General features: G+C 37.9%; 1 protein-coding gene across 1 annotated transcript in view; it reads left to right on the forward strand.

Annotated features, from left to right (window-relative positions):
• Positions 1-16,926, forward strand: part of LOC109039638 (Kv channel-interacting protein 4) — a 77,968-nt gene extending 61,042 nt beyond the window's left edge. The window contains exons 3-6 of the mRNA XM_019055216.2: positions 8,310-8,380; positions 9,306-9,467; positions 10,417-10,527; positions 11,796-16,926. Of these exons, the coding sequence (XP_018910761.1) occupies positions 8,310-8,380; positions 9,306-9,467; positions 10,417-10,527; positions 11,796-11,843 (392 nt within the window). The 3' untranslated portion in view covers positions 11,844-16,926. The remainder of the gene's footprint in view (positions 1-8,309; positions 8,381-9,305; positions 9,468-10,416; positions 10,528-11,795) is intronic.
• The last annotated feature ends 536 nt before the right edge of the window (positions 16,927-17,462 follow it).

Here is a 17,462-nt window from a genome sequence, read left to right on the forward strand (position 1 = left end):
CATGTTGCATGCAGAAATATTGAAGGCGTTTTGATAGCTCATGACGCGTCGCGTCGCATCGCGCTGTTACGTTGCATTCCAAGCCGCCTCTGAACGCGTCCTTTTTATTACTACTCTAAGCCTCTCTCATTGGTTAATTAAACTATTTTGAGTTTTTGGTTTTTTTTTAATTTTCTAGGAAACGCTTTTCCTGCTGAAATTCTTTGGGAAAAATGTCAAAATTCAATGTTCTGGTGCGACACAAAAAAATGCTAGAGTGGATCTGCGTCTTGTTAATACTGCCTTTTTAGATAAATCCGTTTTGCCCAATGACATCCAGCTTACAATGATGATGGTACTTGATTTCCGTGTGACGGTCCATTTGTAAACGTTTCACCTATTTTTTTCGATGTAACAAAAATATCACGTAACAGCTTCATGCACTGGGTCATCTTCTTCAATAATACGTGTGAAGAACCTAAATCTGTCGTGCCAAGACCAAATGCCTCACAAACATCTAGACGTTGCCAAATTTCCTCATATGAAATACAATTTTTCCAGAGCTTTCGCGGAATATTCGTCGCCAGCTAATCCAAAATAGTTGGAAAGCTTCAAGAAAAACATTTACCAATCGCATCAAAGATCAAATCATTATTGGGGGGTAAAAAGTCAGAGGTCCTTGGGAAATTCCATTGTTTTTGAAAATTCCATTCCAATTCCAGTCCATTGGGCTGTTCATCGTGGCAACAGAGATGTATGCACCTTCATTCAGCAATCGATTCACGTTCACAAAATTGGTCTACGACGTGACATTGCCGCCGCACGCAAACTAAGCCATATTTCAAAGTTGACGGGAGACGATATCAATTTATGAACAATCGGTGGTTACCCTAGAACATGTGGTCTACCACGCCTGTCCCGAAAACACTGTCGTGAACTCCGCCCCAAACCTGGCTTTTCCGATGACTATATATCGCTCATAGCGTTGAGAGGCTGGTCAGTTCCATACCCGATGCTGATATGAGGCAATCGACTGATTTAGTGGCTACGTCATACGTTACATATCTCAGTGAGATGGCTCCATCATGAACAGACAATTCAGCTTTCCGCGTTTGTGCCACACTATTTTGCTGGGAAACTTTGAACTTTGAACTTGAAACTTGTTGAGCATATTGGCCTTGTTTCCCGTCGTAAAATAGTGTGGACCTAGCATTATTTTACCACATTGTCTACTGCTGTTTGATAAATAGACCTCAATTTTAAGGCATCAAAAATCTGGTGACTGCACTTTCTATAGTGAAAGTATCTGCGATCCGTTTTCGAAAGAAATTTTCGGAAATGTCTCGTTTAGCAGGTTCGATTTCATCGAGTAACATATACTTATCATGAAATTTAGTGTTTGAAGCTTGTTACTTCAAAGGTTTACTCGACGGTTCAATTGCGTTTCCATATTACAAATTGAAGGAAATAACCGTTTTTTAAAAACGCTATGGCGGGCGCCATTCATCGAGTTAGTGCTGACTATTCATTTATTTGTTTCATCAATCATTGAAGCCCGCATCTACCTCGGTTGCTCTGTGTGCATCATTGATGAGATCAAGATGGAAGAAACGTGCTCTCTCGAAATGTCACTCACCGCGTTTTTCTAACGACATTGACTGTTTTTTCAGTGCCCCGTCAATAGTTACGATTGATGAAAGACTCCTGTGTTATTACATCTTTCTTTCCTAGGGTCCCGGATATTATGTGTGTCATCCCGCAACTCAAGCCTATCCCAATTACGATGAAACAATTAGCCGATATCGTCACAAAATTGCCAACCTCTTCAAGTATACTATTTTCTAATAAGTAAAGTTAAAACATTTAGGATGATGAGAATGGAAGTTGATTAGAATTCAAAAGGAGCTAATGAATCTAATCGATCGTTAATTATCAAAAGAAGTTTGAAAGGATTTGAAAATATCGAGTCGAAAGGAGTTTTTCAGGAACCAAATTAGTTTAAAATATAGTTAGAATAATGATTGCCATAATTGTAAAATTAAAAGTAGCCATTATTGTAAAATTAATAGAGCAAAGGAAAGTACGCGCATTGATGACGGCGTAGAGATACAACTATTCGTGCTTGATGGATGTCCGTGTTGCATCTGCAAAATTGAAGCCGCTCTAGCGCGCAGCGTGAATTCTCAATGCTCCGCTTTGTGCTAATGCTACCATTGACGTGTCGTTATTGGGAGGGAAGTTGAAAAACGAGGCCGGTTGAAGTTTTTCCTATCTTAGGCTGTATTGACACTCGACTTTTTCTTTTATTTTTTTCAATTTGACGTCTGATTTTCTTTTCAGGATAAACATAGACTTTTATCTAAGGCTCTCATATGAGGCCCCCGTATAACCGTATAACGTGCTCTGAAGGTTGATTAATCAATTTCAGCAGTAGTAGTACATGTACTGTGTTGAATTCATGCATGAATTCAACACATTCAAAACATTTTAGGAGCAACAAGAAACAGAAAATTGAATTTGTGTATGTTAAAGGATGAGCGAGAAATAAAGTATGAAAGTAGTAGGAATAAGAAAGAAAATCAAGGTTTCGATCTCAAAGTTCTGTAAAATTTAAGAATTTTTGCCTAATAATTAATTTCGATGGTATAAGGCCAAAAAGTTGAAGGATCAACATTTAGTTGATAAATATGAAAATTCATTTTCATAGTATTTTGATTGGTACAGTTGCTCTGCTCCGCTCGGTTCAGCACCATTAGTATGTCACTTTTTTCCATTTTCAGGGGTGGACGAAATCCTCATGAAAAACAGGAAAACAAAACAACTTTAACAAAAAGTATAGAAGTGTGCGAGAACTGAGGGCAGATACATAACGAAAAATGTAGATTTCTCAATGAGCAACCATTATAAAAGATTATTCAGTGAGAATAGGACACCAACTACTACGAGTCTACGAAGCTCCGAAATGAACGCGACAGAGGTTAATGCCCGCCAGAATTCAGTCACTCATAGAAACGGGAACGAATCCAAGCACTCGCTGCAGAAATCGCTAAGACCATAACGTCGCTCAGTGGCTCATTACAATTTGCTCGAGTCCATTCTCAACAACAGGTTCAAGTTAATAGGGTATTACTGCCGCGCTAAGGGAGAACGCCGTATGAACATTCGACAGTTGCCAAATTTCCTTCGATAAAATGTTTATTTTTGAGGAAATTTATGCATATTTTTTCCTGAAACTTTCAGAAATTTTAGATTAAATTGCGTAAAACATTGTATGCAAATTTTGGAACCAGACATTCACAATTTTCTCATACGGCGTTTTTCCTTAGCCCGGCAGATTAGTGAGGTCGTCCTCATGGTCGTTCCATGCATGGTCGTGCAGCTTAAAGAAGATTCACTCTAATTTAAAGGGAGGTTTTAGTAAGTCTTTAACGCATCATCATGGAAAGGACATTTTTGTGTACCTCGAGCAAATTTCAATAGGGAAAGCTGAGGAGAAGAAACAGAGAAAAGAGATAGATTCTTATAAGAAATTACAATGATTTGGCACTAAAAAATTGTACAAAGCAACATAAATAAGTCTATGCTTTTGAGAAAAGTGAAGATAAGTTCTACCTTACCTCCATATAATCTTTTGTTACATTTTTTACCGTGGCATTTAAATCATTGTGGGGCCTTTGTAGGATTCCATCCCTCTCATTGAACCGAGATCACATGGTTCTTAGTTTAAGAATTCTGCCGTTCTAAGGAAGAACGCCGTATGAGCCTTTAGGCGTTGCCAAATTTCCTTTGATAAATCACGAATTCATAGGAATATTTATAAACATTTTTTCCCGATTTTTCAGAGAATCTCGTTCGTAATTTAGGTAATCCAAATAGTGTAAAAATTTCAAGGAAAAATATTGATAACTTTCCTTAAAAATAAACATTATACCTGAGGAAATTTGGCAACTCTCGGATGTTCATGTGGCGTTTTTCCTTAGCACAGCAGAATTCAGCTAGCTTTCATATAAGACGCCTCTGGGACAGGAGAGAGTATCGTCATGCGATACATGGAAGACCAGTAGGTTGATTATTGAAGTTGATAGACAAAGCAATAGACAAAGAAGACAAAAAGGATATGGAGGGATCCTATTGGTGGAAGCGGTTGGTTGCGATGGACAAAGGACGTAGGTAATAGACTAATTAACAGCAACCCACGAGAGACCCGATAGTTAGTCCATGATTTACCCCCTTGGTCTATAAGAACCAACCATTTCAACCAATAGGATCGCTCTATACTCCTTATGTCTGGTTTTTCTATAGCTTTGTCTATAAATTTCAATAATCGGCCCGCAGGGCACTGAGAGCATGTCGATGATGGTGAAACTGTCCAACTCTTTACCTCGATTCTTGACAGTTTTGAATTAGCTGCGTAAAAGAGAATATCTCGTTTTTTCTCTCATGATGTCTAATAGTTAAACTCATTTTGAAAAGTGTTTGCAGACTATTGAAGAATATCTTTTTGTTTCTATCTCAAAGAATTATTACCCTCCAACCGTCCAAACTAAGGAACGTAACAGTGTTATTGACCCTCTAAAAAATTGCGTTTTCCAAAATGAACCCTAATAAATGCATCCTTTTAGTCTCGCCGTCTCGGTCAGTATCGGAGAGAGGACCGTGGCATTTTGAACAGACTTAATTATTTTTTGTCAATTTAGAAATTTCAACATTCAAAAGAAATTTTCACGACCAATGAAACTGACTCATTTTAGAGAGAGTCCCATGGAATGCTTCCGGTTGCCAACAGAGTTCTCTCTTCCAGCCAGCCCACCGTGCGCGAAGCAGTAATCATCCTCAACATTCCTAAAATTGCATATTCCGAAAAGACCGTGTAAAGATCACGCACTGTAGCTATGTGCATTGGAAGAATGCAGTGTTGCCACGTCTTCCCGCGTATTTCATAAGAATCTCACCATGGTTCCCTACACTATCGTGACCATGTTCAAGTGTTTCACTTATTCATTTAAAGGTCGTGTGCCGCACAGGTGACTAGGGAGCTTGTCAAATATAGATATTATAAATTTTGTCGATGACACGCAAGTTGTTCTTTATGATAACTCACGCACACATGAATTGGAATCAAATCGTTTAGTTTTATCGCGTTCGTGTATAAGTGACATTTAAATCAATTTACGGAGACACTTTTTTCGATGATATCAGTACGATGCTTATAACTATATTTATATTAAAAATTCAAACGGGTGCACCTCTTAAGGGGCCAGAGTGGACATGGCCCTCCTTGAATCGGACATCTGTTTGAAGGGACGTCTCTTTAAAAACAAACAGAAATACCGTTTGTATAGCAAGGAGATTTCCTGTAGATTCGACGAGAATTCTCGTCGCGTATTATCAATTGGAACATCTATTGACCTGATCGAAATTTTCCTCCGTGTATCAGCTGCTCTTCCCCCGCAAGAAAAGAAAATCTACAAAATATAAAGTATCTAAAAATCTGTGCGTCTCCAGAATAAAGTCTTTATTCATCGAATAAAGGAATGAGAAAAAGAGAAAAAAATTGAAATCTTTTTGGAGGATAATTAGTACGGTTGAATCGTCCGTTGGCATTTGGCTACACTTGCATGCACGCAGCCTTAAAATGCATCTACAAGAGGCCGGCTTTCAAAAATTTTCCCGAGGAATCCACCCGAAACCCTTTTTTGCATTGGGTAGACTTAAACTCATTCTGGAGAACTGGGGATCAGACCGCCGTGAAACAATTTCTCTGGCTACGTCACTTGACAAGGGGAAAGTTGTTTAGTATTTATCCTTCCTATGAAAATACAATATCCCGTGTATTTAAAGTAAAGAGTGTGCCGACGTTGTTTATAAGAGAAAGGAATCTATTAGCTTTTACTTTTGCATGAAATATGGCAGCTTCCTATAAAGAATGGGAATTTATCGAGTAAACTTTATACTGCCCTAAGTTTAAGTTGGGTCGTTACGGGAGAAAATGGTGTTGGTTGATCGTGCATTTTACTACTTCAGAGTTATTATATTTATTTTTAATCATTAATAATGGGGTGCATTCAAACAGAATCAACTTAACATCAGCATCAGACGTTGCCTAATCCTGTTATGTTTCGTTTTTGTCACAGGAAGACCAATCGATATAATTTCTTGAAACTTTCGATCGGAAACTCTCAATCTTTTTAATGCAAAACTTGATCCCTCTGTTCACGTAGAGCGGTACGCATTTTATGGACGGGGACCCCTAATTTGTATCCAAAAATTTGTAAATTATACCTGCAATCATTCTGCCGGGCTAAGGAAAAACGCCGTATGAGCCTTCAGGCGTTGCCAAATCTTCTCCAATAAAAATCGAATTTACTGAGAAAATTGTGCATATTTGTTTCCAAAATTTTCACACAATGTTTTACGCAATTTAATCTGAAATGTCTGAAAGTTTCAAGGAAAAATGAGCATAAGTGTCTTCGAAAATAAACATTTTATCGAAGGAAATTTGGCAACTGTCGAATGTTCATACAGCGTTCTTCCTTAGCACGGTAGCATTGCAGCCCTAACTTAAGCGGGTTTTTCAGGATTGTTTCGTCACCTTCCGGCCAAAGTATCACAGGCGCCATGCAATATTTCACAACTTCCGCCGCCATTTTATTTTTTATAGAGAAATTGTTCAACGAAGCGGTCCGGAAACACTGAAATTTCATTGTGTTGCTTATAAAATTCAGCAACATTTTCAAACAGATTCAACCAACAATTTCTCTGTAGAGAAATAAAATGGCGGCGGAAAGAGCCTCGCCAAGTTTAGCCCCTTTTTTTTATACCCGAGTTGGTCAACGAGACAAGGCTCAAACGAAAGCTTATGGTAAGGCAAACTTCCATGCAAAGTTTCAACTTGAAGTGACCCCTCGTTTAGGCTGTACAGCGTTGCCAATTTTCCAGTTTCATGTGCTAAAATCAAGGATATCGGACTCTTAGTCCGGTGCATAAGTAGACTAGTACACCCGAGTTGGTCAACAGGACAAGGCTCAAACAAAAGCTTATGGTAAGGCAAACTTCCAGGAAAAGTTTCAACTTGAAGTGAAACCTCGTTTAGGCTGTACAGCGTCGCCAATTTTTCATTTTTATGCGTTATACTCACGAAATACTGAATCATCATGGTTCAACAGACTAGTATACCCGAGTTGGTCAACGAGACAAGGCTCAAACAAAAGCTTATGGTACGGCAAACTTCCATGCAAAGTTTCTACTTGAAGTGACCCCCCGTTTAGGCTGTACAGCGTCGCCAATTTTTCAATTTTATGCGCTATACTCACGAAATACTGAATCATCATGGTTCAACAGACTAGTAGACCCGAGTTGGTCAACGAGACAATGGCTCAAACGAAAGCTTATGGTAAGGCAAACTTCCAGGAAAAGTTTCAACTTGAAGTGAAACCTCGTTTAGGCTGTACAGCGTTGCCAATTTTCCATTTTTATGCGCTATACTCAAGGAATCCTGGCCAACGAGGTTTCACTTCAAGTTGAAACTTTTCCTGGAAGTTTGCCGTACCATAAGCTTTCGTTTGAGCCTTGTCTCGTTGACCAACTCGGGTATACTAGTCTGTTGAACCATGATGATTCAGTATTTCGTGAGTATAGCGCATAAAAAAAATGAAAAATTGGCGACGCTGTACAGCCTAAACGAGGTTTCACTTCAAGTTGAAACTTTTCCTGGAAGTTTGCCTTACCATAAGCTTTCGTTTGAGTCTTGTCCCGTTGACCAACTCGGGTGTACTAGTCTACTTATGCACCGGACTAATAGTCCGATATCCTTGATTTTAGCACATGAAACTGGAAAATTGGCAACGCTGAACAGCCTAAACGAGGGGTCACTTCAAGTTGAAACTTTGCGTGGAAGTTTGCCTTACCATAGGCTTTCATTTGGGCTTTGTCCCGTTGACCAACTCGGGTATAAAAAAAGGGGCTAAAAAACACCACTTTTTGGCGAGGCTCTTTTAAAACGTCGCATAGCGCTTGTGATACTTTGACCAGAAGGTGACGATATTTTAAACAAAACATTGAGGCATCGTCTTTTTTTTCTCGACATTTTATAGAAAGCTGCTAGTTTGGCAAAGCCCGGAATTTCGCAGGAGCTCTCCGCAAAAGTGGTAGTTCAGGGCTTACGCAGTTTCTTCAAACTTAAAAACACACCAGTTCTAAGGTCAGGCAACTTGTATTGTAACATCTCGCGGAGAAGAATTCATTGATGCGTCAATTCTCATCCAAGCGCACCGATCGTAAATCTCTTTCTTTTCTTTTTTCCTAATGCTGATCGTTTTTTTTTGTTTCAGACTCGAATATGTATGCCCACTATGTGTTCAAGGCGTTTGACGTCAACTGTAGCGGGGCAATTAGCTTCAAAGTAAGCGTTCCTCTACTATTTTCCACCACTATATCCTATTAATTATTTTCATTTATTCAGTTTTTCCCTTCTATTCATATTTTACGTAACATGGATAAAATAAAGAATCATTCATGAAGAATACGTCAGTATATTTTACTGATTAGTACTTTTTTTCTTTTATTCTTCAACCACTTGATTTCCTCATTGATGGCGAAGGGGCAATACCACTTATCTGCAAACTAACAATTTTGCAGGCCGAGGAAAAAACCTCGCAATAAGAAATAGTTGTAATAATGCATCTCAAAATTTGAACACACACACTGGAAAAAAAAAAAAAAAAAAAAAAAAAAAAAAAAAAACACATTGGATCTAGAGTCCAGACTCTTAAAAACATTGACAATAAAAAGGACTCTTGACTCAATCAGATTTAAGCTTTAATCAAAAGGAAATCCGCTCAAATTAAGGGGCTTGGTTCTTGATTTAAGCTTAAATCTGATTGAATCAAGAGTATTTTTTCTTGTCGATGTTTCTAAGAGTCTGGACTCTAGATCCAATGTGTTTTTTTCCAGTGCAGATTGGCTGCCCTTTTCGGCCCAAACTTTATTCGCGAGGCGTCGGTGAAGGCCTGATAGATTTTCGGAGTTTCACACCTGTCTAATACTCTCGCTATACAGGTACTCAAGCGTTGAACTTTGAACTTAACTTTTACCTCAACCGATTACATTGTTAGTTAGACGAGCATCAAGTCATTTGAACTGATCTGTCAGTAAACCAAGTCAAGTGGCGCTTTTGATGACAGAGAGCCCTCAAACAGGTGTTGGAAAGAGGTTAAAAAGTTATCAAAGCCTGCAGATTGTAGTGTAACGGTACACTTTTTTGCTCGCTATTGATCCTGGAGGTACTGCGGGGAGGTATTAAAGGATGCAATTTTAAACTGTTGCAGGACTTGTTATTAACCTTATCAACTTTGCTCAGAGGATCGACCTACGAGAAGCTGCGATGGGCGTTCAAGTTGTACGACATCAACGGCGATGGCTGTATAACCCGCTCGGAACTCGGCGAGATCGTGGTCGCCATCCACGAGCTTATGGGTAAAAAACACCAAGTAAGTTCATTTCCATATTTCAAGCCACATTTAAACGCAGGCGGATTCAGACTCTTCGAACCGGCGAGGGGGACATTTTTTTGCCCCCATTCCATGTCCGTTAAAAGATACGGGATTCGGAACTTTTTTGCTCCAATTTTTCCCACTCCATAACCGTCAAAGGTTCCGGGATTCTTTTTAGATTTTTTCTAAAGGTCCGAGAAATTTCCGGAAAATGAAAAGATCCGGATATTTTATAAATTCTAAGTTTCGGGAAAAATTCAGGAAAATCTCAAAAGCTCCGCAGCTCCGGGAAATGGGAGCACTGGTCCATTAGGAGAGGAGGTATCATTCGGAACTTTTTTGCTCTAATTTGATCAGCGTGACACGCGCATAGGCGCCTACAAACCTAACAGGATACTTCACGCGTTGCGCAATGCGTGAAGTATCCGGTTAGGTTTGTAGGCGCCAGTGCACGTTCTGCGCTGCTAACACGTCGCTCCGCTCTGTGTTAGGCTCCAATATTTAAATTCGCGGAGTCAGCGTTTTTCAACTCATGATTTTGAAATGTTTGCACTCTCTGCATTGATTACTTGACTATACATAGTTGAACCATCGCATGGAATACTTTAATCTGTGATCATGGCTGAAAAATTCAGCTGATTTTAGGTGCCCATTCAATTTTTTTTTCAATTAAATTTGATAAATGGTTTTTCTAAAATATTTTGCTAGATTTATTGGGGGAGATATGCAGAACTTAACCCCCCCCCCCCAGCAAACATCAGTCACTTGTTTTAAGTAATAAACTGCTAGTTTGAACGCTATTTTGAAAACTCAGGAAATGTTTGGCTCAAAGATCCGGCACTGTATTACCCATAGCGGAAAATAAGATTTTTTGTGATTTTTGGTGGTAACATGGATATCAAACTGAAGCTACATTCGCTAATCTTGTTCTTTTTTAATGTTGCAGCATGATGTGGATAGGAAGGCAAGGACGCATGTCGATACTGTATTTAGAAAATTGGATATCAATCAAGATGGTGTGATTACTTTAGAAGAATTTATTGAATCCTGTTTAAAGGTTTGTAGTTACGAGCAATTAATAGTTGCATCGTCTTTGACACTAAATTATTGTTAAAAATTAATTTTATTGATTTATTTTGAGAATAATAGGTACATCCATAGGCTTCCAGGACTTTAGGTCCATCTACCTTTCGTCCATTAAATAAATATCCACCGCTATTTATGTCCACTAAACGTTAAGTCCAGTCTTTATTAAGTCCACATGATTTAATGATTTAATGTCCAACCATGAATATGTCCAAAATTGTCCAAATTGTGGACATGTTATGTCCACATTTTTTTCCTCTCATTTAAATGACAGGAACCACCTCAAAAATAAATGCATACTACTACTACCTTCATTCTTAAACACATTTCATTCATGATCAGACTGTAAGAGCAGATAAAAAGATATGTTCATGTGTACACTGTACGGATATGATAAGATGAAAACCGAAGCGGGAGCCTAGGAAACGCTCCAATGCCAAATTAAACATTTTTCAGTAACAGATGCAGTCAAAATTAAAAGTCCTCTTTAACTAGTTATTTCGTGCGCCTTCAATCTTGTAGGATACTGTGCAACGCCTCTGACGCGAAATAGTTGCTTAAAGCGTTGCGGCGCGGCAGACAAACAGCGTGACAAGCGCATAGGCGCCTACAAACCCAACTGGATACTTCACGCGTTGCGCAGTGCGTGAAGTATCCGGTTAGGTTTGTAGGCGCCAGTGCACGTTCTGCGCTGCTAACACGCCGCTCCGCTCTGTGTTAGGCTCTAATATTTAAACTCACGGGGTCAGCGTTTTTCAACTCATGATTTTGAAATGTTTGCACTCTCTGCATTGATTACTTGACTATACATAGTTGAATCATCGCATGGAATACTTTAATCTATGATCATGGCTGAAAAATGCAGCTGATTTGAGGTGCCCATTCATTTTTTTTTCAATTAAATTTGATAAATGGTTTTTCTAAAATATTGCGGTAGCATTGGAGGCTCCAATGCTCCATGGTGCGTATGCTTGTGTCCCAGCTGAACACTTAAATCAAGTATTTTGTCAAACACTTGCGTAAAGTTTACCTAATGGATGGAATTTTGAAGATTTGCATATTTTTCCATTTTAACTTACTGCTTTTAATTACTTGCTGGCGTAAACATTAATTAAATTGATTTTACCTACTTTTTTTTGGAATTAAAATGTTTTTCTCTCTGCACCAAAACATGTAACTCTCATATAATTGTCAAAAATGCCTCATGAATACTCATAAAATTTATCTTGAATTTTTCAGGACGATGTGATAGTACGATCTCTTCAAATGTTCGATTCAAGAGTCTGATACGACGTGATTCTCCGTGCGTTTTGCTAATTCGTTCGATCCCCCGATGTTTCAATCGCTTGATCGATCTCTGGATCATGATATCGTTGACCGTCCACGTTTTAGTATATAGCTGCAAGACATTACAAGCAACAACTTCCCTGCATGAAATTGCAACTGGAGATGAAGTTCGCGACACGGAGAATCTTTGGGAGAGGAATAGTTCATACGTCCAGTGTAACATAAAAGTGTACCGACGGCAGGCACATAGCAATCTTATTTAGTGATATCAACAAAGGCTTTTATTTGGAGAGTGATCTATTGAAAGGTGCGAAATAAAATCTGAAGAAGAAAAGTTCATGCGTGTAGAGTTTACTTAATGCACCGAGATGTCGAGGCCTTAGTTATGTAAATTCGAAAATGAATTGAAGAATTCGCATGTAATTGATTGGTATGAACTAACTCTAGAGTCTTATGTTTATGGTTTTAGGATGTTCCTTGAATATTTTTATGAAAATTCATATCATCTAAAACTGAGCCAGCAGGATCTGTACAGTATGATTCAGAAAGCGTTCAAAATGCATTTCTAATCAAATTAATATAGCAATCGATACAAGAAGTTTCAAATGACATGAAATTCTGGTGTCATTTCCATTAATATGTAAGATTGATGTGCATCTTTTCTACTTGTTGAGCTCAAAATGGGGTTTCGTCTTATATCCTCCTAGCTTCGGTCGGGAAAGAATAATTTTTTTACGTTAATTTTATAAATATAAGCAAGACTTTTCAATCAGAAAAGTCTAGACAGTTTACGTTTTTACTTATCAGCAGGTATTTTGGTATCGCGAGGTATCTGGATAAAGGAAAAAGCACAAAGAAGAACACAAGAGTGAAAAGGGTCAAATGCACTTGCAATGCCCACTTGTCGAGGTCATAAGCTGTGAGGTCAAACATTTTGTATCATATAAAATTGAATTATGTTCAAATGCATACCTTGCATTTTCCTGATAGTTTCATTCGTTGTACCTAGTAAATTAAAACAGTATTTTCAAATGTTGTAAGCCTTAAACAAGCATCTCTCACAAGAATCCGATATATCGGTCGAGATTCCTCTCATACGCATATTTAGGCACGCCGCACAGTGGAGCAGGTCAATCAGAGAAGTCGAGCATGATTTAAAAACTTTTAAAGCTAATATCTTCATTAATATTAAATGTTGATGTTTTAAAAGTAGTTTCATTGGTTTTGTCGTAGAATTTTCTGTAAGAAACGCATCTTGAAGTTAAAATAGTGACGCGATAAACGTAAAATGTTTCAATTTTTGTCAAAAATTTAATGTCCTCCAAAGGCTGGCTCCACTGTGCGCCGCTAAGACACGCTATAATTCAGTTCCCATGCATAAAGGAGATTTTAATCCTGTAAAAAATATCACCGTTACATGACGCCTTGGAATAGTATTACTATAGCTGGAATTTTTACTTCATTTTTTGTGAAAATGTATTGTGCCAACTCTTTGGACATTTAATATCTAAGGAAGGAGTAACTGTATTCTAGTGCGGAGTAGCGTCAAATCAGCTGTTTGCGGGCATATAAGTTTTCCGTTTAGGCCTCTCCCCCTATTTTTCCTCAAACCGATTTTGCTTATGCCTGACGTGAGGATACAGATGGAGGGAGATGAGGGGGGGGTTGTAGGAAATTTTACCGAGTTTCAGGGTCTTATGGCCCCTTTTCAATCTTACATCACGCCTCTGCTTTTTTCATTGAAAATGAAAGCTCTTTAAAATAGTAGATGAAATATGTAAAATGAAAGGAGATTTCACTTAAAACTGCGATAGAACTTAGGATTAGGCTGAATAAATAAGAACAGTAAAAGCAGTGGCGAGGCGTCGATCGATTATCGATATTTCCCCATTTGAAGGTATGGTAAAGAATCGATTATTAAGGCGTTCGTCTCGAACACCCTTTTTATCGATCCTTTTCCGCAGGTTTAAATGGCATAACAATCGATGAATCGCAAAGCGCGCCACGCCGCTGAGTGAAAGGTGTTGGAAAGTGGTTTAGACCAGTCTTCCTCGATTAAATATTCATTCAAATACGGATCCATTTCTGTTTTGCAGAGAGGTCCATGTTTAAGAACTGGAGATCCTATCCTAGGACATCCCTATTGATCGTGCCAAAGATTCAATTTTTCTGGACGTCATTATTTCATTTTTCCTTTTCTCGAGCTATTTTGTGCGTTATTAAAAATTAAAAGGCATTGAACTTTTTTATGCACACTAGTTACCTATCCTCTAATATACGATGTTCCCTTTCAGCTATCATGGTGTTGAAGTTGACCTTCCTTATATCTTTGAAATTGCCACTTGCATGATATGACAAACTAAATAAGATCCCTTTCACTGAATTTTAAGATCTCATATTCTAAGAGCATTAAAACTTCCTATCACTGAAATTCAGAGAGAAAAATCATGAATCTACTTCTTAAAGAGCAGATTCTTTATGCTGTTCGCTCTTTGATTCACATTTTTGATACTTAACCGATGTAAGAGAACCATAATGGTTTAAAGTCACAAAAATAATGGTGCTTAATTGAGAGGGTAAATTTGTGAACCATGCAGAAAGAGTACGTGCCTCAGAACACTGGGGAAAACAATCAATTTTGGAACCGTAAACGTTAGATCTTTTTTCTACAAAATATCATTGATACGTTTGTGATCAGAAACGTAGGTTTTTTTATACATGTTAGATAATAACGGGACAAATAATGTCAAAGATACGGTTTACTATTTTTGTAAACTATCATTGAATCCAGCGCAATAAAAATCAACATGTCTAGATTTAATTTCTTGTAGAAGGACAAATCTAAGTGTTGAATCAGAGAAAAGTTAGCACCGTAAGCATGTTAAAATTTGGATCGACAGTTGAAAAAATAAAACGCTCGATTAGTGACGATTCTTAAAAGTTGGCAACAGAGGGTTTTGCTCATTCAAATAAAAATGAAACACTCCATATCTATTATTTTGCCTAATTCCTTATCAAAAATTGATTAATTATAATGGAATTGAACAGAGGAAAATTAGCGCTGCCAACTTGCGGAAATCATCACTTATGCGCTCGATTGACTTGCATGATGCATATTTGTAATTAATTCCTAGAGAGTACCTTATAAATGTAATATTTTTTGTCATCCCCAATTTTTATGTGCCATTCCATGAACATCCAGTTTCCTTAGGATGTTGTGTTCACCTTTGGCTCTTTCTATCTAGCACTTATGGCCGTAGCACTGTGACGAGGAGTGAATGATCGATTATCGATATTTCACCATTTGAGGCTATGGTCAAGAATCGATTATTGAAGTGTTCGTTGCATACACCCTGTTTATCGATCCTTTTTCATTGTTTTAAATTGTAGATCGATCGATATATAGCAAAGCAAGCTACGTCACTGAGAACTTGAGGGAGTTGTTTACAATAAGTAACTGTCAAAGTATTCCATAGGAACGATGAGCTTTTCCGAAAACAGTTTGGACTCAAGTAAATCACAGGTGCGATTAAATTTTTACGTCCATTTTTTGAAATTTAAGGAGTTACATTTCTGTGGTCGATCAAACACAATGAAAAATTCTACACTATCGACGGTGAAACTACTGGAGCCCGTATCTCATTTGCGGTTTATTAAAATCTCTGCTCCCATTTCAATTTATCAAACGGGAACAAGCCAGTTCCATTCTTTGAAATTTCCACCAAATATTCTTCACGTAGAGTATTAAAAGCGATGACGTTAAACCAAAATTTGCAACGTCGCAAACCTAAATACACGTTCCTGCAGTTTCATCATCGATATGCTGGAAGCCATTTCATTAAACGTATTTTTCTTAATCACGTATTTAATAGAACGATTAAGGTTAAAGTGAACCACAAGACAAGGAGCGAGTTTGAGCAATTTAATGTATTTTTTCCTCAAAGTTTACGTAGAACACGATTTGTACAACGTAACGGAACGGAACGGAAAACGTAAGTAACGGAAAGTGACTCCCAAATAAAATTTCAAAGTTTTTCGATACAGATATCCCGCTCATTAGAAAAACATGATCTACTTGAGTCAAATCGCACACTAGACGTTACCGGGGCTGGCCCTAAAGTATGAAATTGCGGCAAACTCGATCTCAGCGCATCGGCTCAGCTTTTGCATGTTGTTTACAATTTTAACAACAAAGGGTGGAAAAGGAGCAAACCTTATTAGCAACCTACCAAAACTGCTGTACTGCGCAATTTGATTCATGCAGACACTGGTTTTTAATTAGAGCGGAAGATTCAAATTTTTCGTAACCAATGCTATGCAAAACCTTTATAATTTTGTTTTGGAGATGGTAACAGTTATTTTCGTTGCTCGAACCGTGTTCAATGTGAAATTTTGAAGGAGAAACTTGCATCAGAATGATCGTACCTTGTCTGGTGGTACATTCTTGTCTGATACGTAACCCAAACATGATTTAAAAAATTGCGGCATAGCCAAGGGGTAATGTTCCTCGTTCATCGGTTCGTCTTCTCCTTTTTCCCAATTAATCATCCTAAAATATTTCCGTCCTCAATAAGATATACATAGCTGCGCTTTAGTTTGCAGTTACAATCACAGTGGTGTGGCGTGAATTGCGATGTATCGATTGTTATGACATTTAAACCTATGGTAAAGAATCGATTATTAAGGTGTTCGCTGCGAACACCGAACACCCTGTTTATCGATCCTTTTCCATAGGTTTCAATGGTATAACAATCGATATATCGCAGTTCACGCCACGACCACGCCACTGAATCTCTTTGTGGGTGCGCTCCCAACTTCGACCCGCAAGTTTGTGGGATGCTCTGTCAATAACGGCAGTATTACCTAAGTGTTAAATTTATTATTTGTTATTCCAATAATAGGTACTAATAATTCAAGTTTATAAGTTTATGTTATATCTAAACGGGAGACTACATTAAACCACAACTCATTTTAATAAATCAATTCTGTGTCTCCAATCGTTTTTAGTTTCTACGTTTTGAAAATCGGACAACTCCAATGTAAATTTTATTTAATGTTAATTAAAAATGTGTTTCTTTTCCAACGAAGCTGTCTTGATTCCCCCGCGATGAATACTTTCCGATTCTTAAATAATGCAGTTTTAGCTAATTGTTCTCCAAGCCCCTCAAATGTATTGTTAGCCTTTGCAATGATCTTTTTTTGAAGGTATATACTCAATACCGTTCACTTTAGTTCTAGGTCCTTTAAAATTGTGCTTTTATGATTCTTTATTTAGGATTCTCTAATCACAAAGATTAATCCTTCTCTTAAATCATAATAATTCCTTGATTAATCTTTCCGTTAATCACAATGTAATCCATGCAAGGCCTCATAGGGATAGGAGCCATCAGAGAAACAACTGCACACGACCCTCAGCCAATCAGAAATTGATCTTTCAATACTTCCGTGCTAAGGAAAAACGTCGTATGAGGCCTCTAGGCGCTGCCAAATTTCCTCCAGTGAATCAAGAATTTTTGGGTAATTTTGTAAATATGTTTCATCCAATTTTTCATATAATTTTGCTCGCAGTTTCGCCTAAAATTCCTGAAAATTTCAAGGGGAAATTTCCATAGCTTTCCT

This window comes from Bemisia tabaci, chromosome 2, assembly GCF_918797505.1.
Source record: "Bemisia tabaci chromosome 2, PGI_BMITA_v3".
NCBI classification, from domain to species: domain Eukaryota; kingdom Metazoa; phylum Arthropoda; class Insecta; order Hemiptera; family Aleyrodidae; genus Bemisia; species Bemisia tabaci.